We start from the raw sequence: 12,000 nt of genomic DNA, 5'->3' as shown, positions 1-12,000 counted from the left end.
AACTACCAATTTTGGGCGTTTCCCCCCCCCCCCCAACATTTTAGTTGCGGGTCACAAGAAAGCGACTGGATTGGTTGAAAAGAAACGACTCATTATCCTATTGTTACTTGATGTTAAGTTTTAATCTGTATCTCTATTTGTGGATGCCGTTTTAAACTAGACAACTGCTCTGTCTTTTCAATTAATGACAACCTCGAGTACAAGTGGCATCAGTGTATTTCCTGTTCTAACGTGAAAGAAACTCTCCTGCACGATTTGATCATTTACAATAGCTACGCGGCTCCAAGGAGCATCTGACGATTACCGGTTTGTGAACTTGGATGATGGTTGGGTCCCAAGAGCTCGAAGCACTCAGCCACTTTTGAGGTGAATCAGCTGAGTGTATAGAGTCTCGAATACGTAACCGCTTTGTTATAGGTTCCACGCTATTGTGTGAGAGACTCAACTCACTTTTATAGAAATCCGCAAGCAAATAAATAACAAGAAACTTGCGAGAAATGTTGTCAGTCCATACTGGAAAACTGAGAAACACTGTAAATCTATTTCATTCTTCTTAAGAGTTATCAGCAAACTTAAAAGATATGCCTACAAATATGTGAGACTCCTCTTCTGGTGCCACTGCAACAAGGCAAGGTAGGAAGAGCAAGAATGAAAGGAATGCTACTCTATACAGCGTACATCTGAACAAAAAAGCATCCAGTTCTTAATTTTGGAAATCTAAGTAGATGGAGGAGAATAGTTATCGCACTGTTCTTCAATCAGCTGAGATTCAAGATGTCTTTAAATAAGGCACATCTATGACAGGATAATGAAAGGTTTTGATGGGTCCCTTCAGTTCATATGTTAGCAGGGCTGACAGTGCAGACTTTCATAAGCTCAGCTTTTTAGTGCTGACTAACAGGCCTAATCGGCTGCATCGCACCAGTGAGAGGGTTTTAAGTTCATATTACTGAATAAATGACAAAAAAACAAGTTCGAGAGAGACTCATTGCTTTCACAAAATTATCATTATACGTGAGATACATTAATCTGCACACACAACTGATATTACCGATGACTCAACTGAATCTCAGCTAAAACTTTTGTTTATGATATTCTTCCAGTGAATGTGGGCACAACAGCCGCTTCATATAAAATTTGGTAAGATATTCGAGATACCGAATTATATTTTCCTCAAGGTAAACTGAACTCATTGTTACTGATAACCCTTCGACAGCCCAGGAACGGCTTCGTACTTCTTGTGGTTAATCGGGTAGACACAGCTCCTGAGTTCCCGTCAAACTTCTGCGTAATGATCGTACCAACTGAAGCATGAGGCGGAGGCCTTTTTCAGCACCTTTAGTTAGACAATATCATGTAAGAGTGATTCATTTGGGATTCAGGTCAGTCGAAGAGTTTTCAGCAACTTTATGAACAGTGTCTATAAAATGTATCGCGACAGCTCAAATATGTTACTGGCTGAAACATGAGGCGGTCTGGTACAGCAAATTCAATTGAATAAAAATATCATAAACAAGAGGTTTTTGGTGGTGGAAACCAAATTGACATCTAAATGAGACAAACATATTTGTAGAATTTCGTGCAATTTTGGTTCAAGTAGAACATATATCGACAGAAACTCAGGGACTGTGCTACCTGATGAGCTCAAAGAAGGGAAAAGCGTGCCGTGGGTTGGAGGTATTATCAGCCACCTTATTAATGGTGTCCTATAATAAAATGCCGTTACATCTTCCAACAGGGAATTGGTTTTTTGTCGAATGGGAGAAGCTGTATTAATGGTTTACAACATAAGAGAATGTTGTCAAACTAAAGGCTTTCTATCATAGAACTGAATACGTGACTGGGTATCTCAAATGCGAGAAAATCTTGAAAAACTGAATAAAATGACTTCAGACTGAAAGCCAGTTGAGAAATTGAGGTATGCAAGGTCGCCTTATTAGCACCTCGCTCATTAAAGATCCACTTTATGCATACGGTAATCAGCATCTCCATGGGTTTGTCATGCCAGTCTGGTAGCCTCTATTCCAACGGACGATCTTTCCGTCTTCATTTTAGCTATTCGATGAAACGCCTGGTGTTTGATGCCCAATCGTATCCAGTCGGACGCAAACCACCCAACGTTTTTGTATTCACGTCACTCTCGTTTGAACAGTGTTGCTCCTGTTCTGGCGCGACCATTCTGGATGTTCTTTTAAACTCTATCAGTCCTATTTTCTAGCGCACACGAAGTTATGCGCTCAGTTACATATTAGGATGATCGTGAGAGAAGGCTCAGAATCCGAAATGAGTCTTTGGTTCGTAAAATTTTTCGGTCATGTTGCAGAAAAGCTCTTTCGAGAGTTTTTGTTGCTCCCATAAACAGTGTCATGTCAAGGTAAATACCTCGATCTAGTTTGTTCAATCTGAAACGTGAGACTTCCATTGTGCAGCACTTTCGGTTGGCGTATAGCATTAACATGAGATGCAGCTGAATTTTGCTTATGTCTTACGTTTCTACCAAATTAGTTTATACCTGAATGTGTAGTTCCACTTACATGCAATTTTGTGTTCAAATGGGGAATAAGAGTGATGGGAATCAAGGAACCATTCCAGTCTGTTAAGCAGATGGTGGCTGCCGCAGCTTTCTGATCAGCCTTTGAACTGGTATGATTTCAGGCAAATGGTCATCTGGTTGGAAAAGTTCCACCATTCACGAAGATCTTGTTACCAAGCCATATTCCAAAATTGATGTTACTAAAGTACTGAGTTCCACTCTAGCTTTCTGTCCCTATAAGCGCACTTTCCTCTCTTGATAAGCTGCTTGAACAACACAGGTAATCAGTAGTTAGCATGGGTGTCAGCTGTATCGATCAGACAGCACATTTCGTACTGAACATATGGCTACCTTACCGTCGAAGCTTTCAGAGGAAGAAAAAAGATAAGTCAACGTTCAAGTCCATACCTCTCAGCAGCCTTTTGGTAATAATAATTCCTACATAAAAAATGTGACCAGAAATAGAGTTGGCAAATACCGACTGGTCTACTCTTAAGGTGCTCGGTACAATGTCTGGATTCTTAGGCATGACTGATTGACGGTTAGTTGGAAATTTGGATATTTACTACAACAATAGGTATTCAGCACTGTAACTACTACACGGTCTCTTTTTATTGCTGAGACGCACTGGAAATAGCAAAATAGGTTTTGCAAGTACGTATCTGGGTCTAGTTTTAAACGACAAAGGTTCAAACACAGTTAAAATCAAGGGCCTCTAAACTATATAGAAAGCAGGCCAATCCATTTAGACATCATCTTGGTGGTCTGGACGAAGGAAAACCCGCATATGAACAATTTTGACTGGTACCTTTTTCCTACTTCACTTTTCATTAATACAACAAGAGTGGATATAGAGGCTCACAGTTCACGTGAAGCGATGTGTTGAGGGGCGTCTTCTCACTCCAGAAGGGTGTGACCGCTGCAAAAGTGGATTTCCAAGTCAGAAAACTGTTTAAAATTGAGGGCCATTTAAATCACCATTTAAATCTTGGAGATTGAACAACCGTTTACAGTGAACTATGGTATTTTTGGCCAACGGTAAACTACACGTGTCCACTCCAAACAAAAACCCAACAAATTTTTCAAGGAAACAGACACGATTGTTTCGGTGTTGCTCACATCAATAAAAGCCGGAAGAGAACTACCAAGCGCATGTTATCTAGGTTAGACAGCAGAACCACCAAGTGCCTAGTGTGGTAAGTGACATTTGCGGTAGTGCATGCCAAGTTTGGAGAAGTTCAGTAACATTCTCACAGATCTATCATTCCCATCTATCAGACTAACTGCACGGATGCATCCTGTTTGGTAGTGCCCTCTAAGTGCTTTTTAAATGCACTTTGGAACTCGCCAGCTTACCCGGTAGAACAGCTGTCGTAGCCTAGACACGACGTGAATTTATCGACCCGTGCCCCTCAGATGACTGATCACCCGGCTGAATAAACGTGTGCTATGTGTCTGTGGCTGTGTATGTATGCGCGCACCGTCAGCAAACTCTTCTTGATTCATAGCCTGCCACACAAGAGTGTAAACCAAAGACTTTGAGCAGGCTGTTGCCAATGCGTCCTAGAGGGTGAGAGATCCATCAGAACAGCCAAGATAAGCACGTTCGCTCTTGGTTAATTGAGTCATTAGACAAGGCCGTGGGGCACGCACGTCTTGTGACTAATCCTCTACGATCGCGTTAATTTGAGACACACACACAAACAAAAGGCCTCAACCATTGCGGTGACTTTAAGCCAGACCGCTGATCTTCCCATGAGACACCGGATGGCACTCTCGAATCAAACCACACACCAGCATGCTCATACACACCACGACACAAAGCACACGACCGTGTGGTTAGATGTGCTTGGATGTTGTCTGTCTGACACAGTTGTTCTAAGCCCCAAGCAAGCTCAAACCCAAAGCATGCCCTGAGAGCAGTCTAATGCTCTTTGTCGCTTGAGCCTTCATGGTCTGATTCTCTCATAAACCAGCAGCTGACACACCACCATGCCAACCAACCTACCAGCATAGAGACCGGTCTGGCTGCCTGCCCGTCTGCCTCTCTACTTCCTGTAACGGCCGATCTGAGCAAGCAATGCTCCGAACCGCTGTTCAGACAGCTGTTCACTAACTCGCGTTGACTGCACTGGTAAGCAAGTGAAGAAAATCTCATATGCGAAGAGCCACATGACAGCCTAGTGGAAAGTGGGTTTCTCATGATAGATGGATATCATAGCAGTTCCAAATTAGCGTATAGTATGTGGAATTCAAACCTTGATTCAGAAAGGAGTCCGAGGGTTAAGATACTGGCAGACTACCCTAGCCCATAGAGGAGCGGCGAGATGCCAGGGTAAGGTTCGAACTACAGATTTTATGCACATTTTGGCAGTAGGATCTCCATAAATCACCATGTTGGTTGTCCAAATTGAGTTTTCATCATTTTCAGTTTAAAGACTGCTACCTACTTTCTTTTGAAGTTCGAGCTTCGCAACTCCTTGTGGGGCCCGCCGATATATTCATTTAGATTATATCAAGATTATATCAAGCTATCCCGTCCATTGGGTTCTCAGAGTACATCACAGACCAGCTATTTGTGAGATCAGTGTTGTGAATCGCTGCACTGTATTGTTAAAATGTCACATCCTCCGGGCTACTTTTGAAAACGTTTGGCAATAATAACTACTGAATCTTGTGTACTCGTCAGTCTTGCTAATTTGTTCATCTGAAGACAGTATAAAACAGAGAACCTCGACTACAATTAGTATCCATGACTACCATTACTTTCTTACTGATCCATCTATGCAGAATATTTTTCACGTTTCTTGCCGAACTAGTATGAAGTATAGTTGAACTCATTGGAAGCGATGTCAAACCTGGGGATGTTGGCGCAAGGTGGGCATTTTTGTCGTTTCACGCTGCTCCGTATTCAGTACGAGTGTTCAAATAGGAGAAGGAATGACTAAAGGGACAGAACGAGCACCTGTGTGGCTGTATCCGGTGTTCGCCTATGTTGTGAAGAAGAAGCCAGAAGAACAGTGCTGAAAGAGAGGAGATACTTGCACGAGATTAAAGACCAGCGGGGATCAAGTTAAAAACCTCGCTCGCTGAGTTTTATCGTCGTAATGCAACTGAATACTATATAGGAACTAATACTGAAGTATGGAGATTTGTCGCGCTGTAACCCGATGCAGAAAAAACGCTAAATCGTGCAGACTGGTTCGGATAATGATGCGTATGTCATGAAGACGGAAAATTTATTTGACTGATATTCCGTATTCACGCCAAACGAGTGCCGGTGCTCAGCAAACCGCAGACAGTGAACCCGAATACTCATCCTTGGTCAACTTCCCCGCGAAGTGTGATTAAGAATGCGTTCACACTGACTCCACTCTGGTTAGCACCAACCTGAGCGCTTATGCATTAGGCCCAACTATTCCAGGGAACAGCTACTCCAAAAATGAAATGTCCTCAACCCGAGAAAGATGACAGTGAATTCGTTCTGCAAAGTACGGAAACATACAATCATACTATCGGTAAAAAGTATGTTGACCATTGTTAGTAAGCATGATGATCAGGAATATGAGAAATTCGTCCTCAAACACCGTCACATAGTGTTTGCAGATAGTCTGCACATAATGTATCATAATATGGACGTAAATGACTAGTTCTCATGTGGTCACTGATCTCCAGAAATCCCAACTTTGTTGCGTGGACTCTGAACGGACAGCAAAAGCATAAAAACTGTCTCGTTTCAGAGGGACTTATTAAACAATCGGTGGATTTATTGCTGGACGTGGTTGTCCAAATTGAGTTTTCACCATTTTCAGTTTAAAGACTGCTACCTACTTTCTTTTGAAGTTCGAGCTTCGCAACTCCTTGTGGGGCCCGCCGATATATTCATTTAGATTATATCAAGATTATATCAAGCTATCCCGTCCATTGGGTTCTCAGAGTACATCACAGACCAGCTATTTGTGAGATCAGTGTTGTGAATCGCTGCACTGTATTGTTAAAATGTCACATCCTCCGGGCTACTTTTGAAAACGTTTGGCAATAATAACTACTGAATCTTGTGTACTCGTCAGTCTTGCTAATTTGTTCATCTGAAGACAGTATAAAACAGAGAACCTCGACTACAATTAGTATCCATGACTACCATTACTTTCTTACTGATCCATCTATGCAGAATATTTTTCACGTTTCTTGCCGAACTAGTATGAAGTATAGTTGAACTCATTGGAAGCGATGTCAAACCTGGGGATGTTGGCGCAAGGTGGGCATTTTTGTCGTTTCACGCTGCTCCGTATTCAGTACGAGTGTTCAAATAGGAGAAGGAATGACTAAAGGGACAGAACGAGCACCTGTGTGGCTGTATCCGGTGTTCGCCTATGTTGTGAAGAAGAAGCCAGAAGAACAGTGCTGAAAGAGAGGAGATACTTGCACGAGATTAAAGACCAGCGGGGATCAAGTTAAAAACCTCGCTCGCTGAGTTTTATCGTCGTAATGCAACTGAATACTATATAGGAACTAATACTGAAGTATGGAGATTTGTCGCGCTGTAACCCGATGCAGAAAAAACGCTAAATCGTGCAGACTGGTTCGGATAATGATGCGTATGTCATGAAGACGGAAAATTTATTTGACTGATATTCCGTATTCACGCCAAACGAGTGCCGGTGCTCAGCAAACCGCAGACAGTGAACCCGAATACTCATCCTTGGTCAACTTCCCCGCGAAGTGTGATTAAGAATGCGTTCACACTGACTCCACTCTGGTTAGCACCAACCTGAGCGCTTATGCATTAGGCCCAACTATTCCAGGGAACAGCTACTCCAAAAATGAAATGTCCTCAACCCGAGAAAGATGACAGTGAATTCGTTCTGCAAAGTACGGAAACATACAATCATACTATCGGTAAAAAGTATGTTGACCATTGTTAGTAAGCATGATGATCAGGAATATGAGAAATTCGTCCTCAAACACCGTCACATAGTGTTTGCAGATAGTCTGCACATAATGTATCATAATATGGACGTAAATGACTAGTTCTCATGTGGTCACTGATCTCCAGAAATCCCAACTTTGTTGCGTGGACTCTGAACGGACAGCAAAAGCATAAAAACTGTCTCGTTTCAGAGGGACTTATTAAACAATCGGTGGATTTATTGCTGGACGAACACAGGTGCACGAAATCTCTGAACGATCCAAAGAGGAATTTTCCATTAAGGTATCCTAGACTGAAGAAGCAAGGACGAAAAAATCCGGGTTCATCATAAAGACGAATCCTCCCTAACCAGTCTGTCGTAAATCTTAGTCATCCCCACTAATCAACAAACAAGAACAGCAGACTGAACACCCAGCACTGATCACGTCATTAGTCATTAGGAATCTTACGGATTGGTTCCTCGACAGCCTTAAAACCCAATCAACCTACTTACTTACTCACTTGGCCTGACGAAGCTTTTGTGTCAAAGCGAAACGTTGCCCAGCAATAAATCCACCGATTGTTTACCAAACCCCTCTGAAACGATGACTTTCCAATCAGTCCCAAACATTTTCCAATTGATTGAACACAATAACTGTCCTTTAGGAAGTTCCTGGGGCAAAGAGTGTGCAGCCTTGTGATATCAACGTCAGGGACACTACGTATTAGTTTGGTATATTCTAGTATGCGACATTTCCACCCGAACATCACCCAAGTAATAGTGTGAGTTCAGTAAACGATTCGGTGGAGCACAGTGATCAATTAGTGTTCACTATCAATGACCTTATGAATGATCTGTTGGAAACGAAGCAGACATTCCCAAGTTTCTTCACGCTACAAGCAAACGAATTCTGGAGTGAGAAACAGATAGGTTGTTTGAGAGAAGCTCGGAATTCTTAGACAGAGTGGGTATACCGGACACAATGGAACATGAGTATATGTGTATGTTTAGTCACTGATGGTTTAGCTCCAGTCTATCAGCACCTCTTATCGGATGACTGGACCCGCCTTCTCGCGCGAAATCGTATAACCGAAATTGCATGCTCTTAAAATCCTTTTTATCATTCCCTGAGGCAGTAGTCCACAGGTCAGAGGTCAACCATTCAGATACCCGTGAGTGAAATAATGGGAGTAAAGCTAGGTGGACACGTCTCTTACTTGGGATAACAGCTGAAAGCGATACAGCAAAGCACATGGTTGTTTTGCCAACCAAGAGTGAATTGATTTAAGACTCGGACGATTTTATCCTATGTTTTCTCATTAAGATCCTCGGTTTAAATGACGAGCCCAGGGGACTCGGGTGGAATTTTCAGCTGACACTTAGCCACAGAAGACAAACCTCATTCATTGGTGAGGGTGAATCTACGGTATAGAACAGATACCGCATTCCTACGCTGCATACTTGCCTAGACTAGTTGTGCTGTGAGTGCTGCCTAGGGTTAATAAGTAGACAGCCTATAACCGACCTTGCAGTGAACATCGGTGGTTCACTGCACTAATGATCGCAAAATATTACCTGAAATCACACCTAGTTTAAGCAGCAGCTTAAGGCTGACAAGTACCCTGTCTCATATTCACACTGAAGCGGACCAGGGTTAATAGACACACCCGGTAGTATCCCAGTTCTTACTCACCTACCAACCCTCATGTCGCAGTTTGACTCTGGCCGTGTGACACTTGAATTGGACTAGCGGTCAAACGACATTGTCAGTATGAAGCCAAAATGTTTTAACTGCAGTCAGGAATCTATGATATCGCCACTACCGTCACCATATCCATTACAGGAACAACATTTTTTATCCATCAACTCCGATCAAAGGCGAAACCACTTCTTACCATTTCTGAATGATCGGAAGTCGTAAATAACCCGCATTATGTGGATCACCCTTAATTTTTGTCAGCTTACCGTATCAGAATCCCTGACAGGGTACAGCACGTTCGACCGTCTTAACAATGTGCTTATGACTGTTTCCGGAGTACTCTGTAACGCGTGATCCTTACTCACCCCATTTTAACTAACCCGATTTGAAAAGGCGGACAGAATGCGAACACCAGCACCTGTCGAAGGAATTCGAGTGTTGCTGAAGTGTTATACTTCGCGTCAAATCGATCCAGTCACTCTATATTGGTCGTACATTAATTCTTTGTTACATTCTGAAAACTATTCCGGTAGACTCTGGCACCGAATTCCCCATTATGGCAGGAGGTATAGTACTAAATCTCACAAAAATTCGTATGTTTCCCCGTCGCTTTTATCATCATATTGTGTAGCCACACGTAGTACAGTGTCCTATAATCATACCATTACCCATGTCTGACAAAACCGTTTTCGTCTTTATATGGAGAGACGTTTGGAAGAGATTGTCCAAAACTGATCCCTTCCGAGTGGAATCATTAGAAAAGTACAACCATGCTGCTCTGTAGAAATGCCTTTAATGTTGTTTCATTACCTTTTACCACTTTTTAGTGTTCATGGTATATTTCCTAGTAGATTTGTAGATAACAATCCATTTTTTCACTAAGAAGATCGCAGTTTTCCCTTTCAGCCATGCAAGGCCTTCCTTAAGTGTTCACACTAACGAACAAAGGAAACCGTCCTTTGTCACTACAGCCATCGATCGCCTGGTAATTGTCGGATCTTCTGTTAAGGTCATTTACATATCCAATGACAATTCTGACTACTCGTCATCAGTCCACTGATTCTCCCTTCGCTAGCGACTTTTTAAAATAGTGTTTTCCTCAAATTCCAAGCGTTTTTCTTTTCAATATCTGACGGGTTTCTTTTTGGAAATCTTCCCCAAACTGAGCTGCATACTCGTTTCAGTTATCACCGTTTGGATATCACATACCCGGGGGAAATTAATTCAGAGAAGTAATCAATGCAGTCACTTGGTTCGCACTTCTCATGGATACAAGCGTTAGACCCTTTAATTGTCAGAATTACAAAAAACGCTCGGTTGCTTGTCAAATGAGCGCAGCTGATGAGTTTTCGGCTGCGTATGAGGGGAATTTCGCCCGGCATTTGAGTTAAGAACTGGTCTTGGATAAGAGAAGAAGACTGGTTCTATATTCCACTGGTGGTCAGGTCAGTCAAAGTTGATCTCTAGAAGACTTTTAGTCTTTCTAGAAGGCAAGGGCTCTACATCTTTAGTAGGTCGACTGGTGCTTAGTATGAACACCACTCAAAACAGTGCAACTGTGAAGCCGTAATTCTTGCACTCGGATGAAAAAGACGAAATCAACTAGTTGGGTGTCGTCAAACTGGCCCCGAGAGCACAGAGATACCTGTTTTTTTGCCGAAATTCACTCTCTATCAGGACAGTGTGAAAGCAGACTAACAGCGACATCCTCATCGTTCACCGGTGAGCTCAGGCGGAACTGATCACTTTCGGAAATTTTCGGGGTAGGGGGTGGGGTAAAATAACGGTGTGCACATTCTTTCTGCTACCGTACAATAAGATGTTACACCTGAAAATACAAGCCGGAAATTCCCTACTTTCAAAGACTTTTACACCTTTGACTGAGTCCACCACAAGTTTGGAATAGTTATGGGACCACAACCTTATTAGGCTACACGATATTCAGACTGTAACGTCCTTTCGCTGGCTTAAGGTGTCGTTTTGCGTGTTTCAACACTGTTTATAACTCCGACACCAGAGCGCTGAGTATCGGCGGCGACGTGTCGCATCATTGCATGTGAATAGTGTATGGCGTTGGTCCAAACAACCAGCTGTGCCACACGCTCGCCCCAGAAGCCAGATTGTAGATTGTCTGCAGTTTGCCTGAAAAACTACAATACTTTGATCCGTTGTTTCGGCTGATTATTGAGCTTTAACAGATCATCGCGGATAACCGAAAACCGGTGAAAAGCACGTGGCCGTACATGTTAAAAAACATGTACCTGCCATTTTCTTTGCACCCAGTACAACATCTTACAGACGCTGTTGTAGGTCCCAGACCGAGGCTTCACGCGAAGTTCCGTTGTGCATGTTGAAACACGCGCGGCATTTGGTCTCAAAACCCGGCAATTTCTGTTTTAGAACACGACGCGGATGTGCGACACAATCTCGTGTCTCCACTCCCCCCCGTAAACATTGCCTTCGGGTCTGAGCAGCGTCACTGATGGTTTATGCTCAGCCAACCGTATACTGATAGGCACAAACACGGCAAAAACCACAGTATTTGTCATTGTTTCCATCCCCGACTTTTGAGAAAATCGATGAGCGTTCAGACCAAAGATCCTATACTGTGAGCTGCAAGCACGACGCGCACGCACACAGAACACGATGCTTGTTTGCATCGTTTCTGCCATAGCTGTGAGTCACGGACAGGCAAGAGCTCCAACTCAGCACTTTGGTTGGATATGGTAAGAACAGTCAGCATGTGGCAGGGGAGGTGGGGACTACTCAGAAGACAGACACAGAGTGCCTGTAGGTATTCAGCGCTTTCCCATACACGCCGCCAGTCTGCAACACACTCACCCCTACAGCAAACTCCC

The 12,000-nt window shown here is 43.0% G+C and overlaps 1 protein-coding gene across 1 annotated transcript in view; it reads left to right on the top strand.

Annotated features, from left to right (window-relative positions):
* T265_03998 (hypothetical protein) overlaps positions 1 to 11,288 on the top strand; it is a gene marked incomplete at both ends in the record, with an annotated part of 25,144 nt that extends 13,856 nt beyond the window's left edge. Inside the window, one exon of the mRNA XM_009168616.1 lies at positions 11,160 to 11,288. Within this exon, the coding sequence (XP_009166880.1) occupies positions 11,160 to 11,288 (129 nt within the window). The remainder of the gene's footprint in view (positions 1 to 11,159) is intronic.
* Between the last annotated feature and the right edge of the window lie 712 nt (positions 11,289 to 12,000).

This window comes from Opisthorchis viverrini, assembly GCF_000715545.1.
Source record: "Opisthorchis viverrini unplaced genomic scaffold opera_v5_62, whole genome shotgun sequence".
Lineage (NCBI taxonomy): Eukaryota > Metazoa > Platyhelminthes > Trematoda > Opisthorchiida > Opisthorchiidae > Opisthorchis > Opisthorchis viverrini.
Note: the sequence above shows the minus strand (reverse complement) of the source record. Positions and strands in the feature narration are given on the sequence as shown.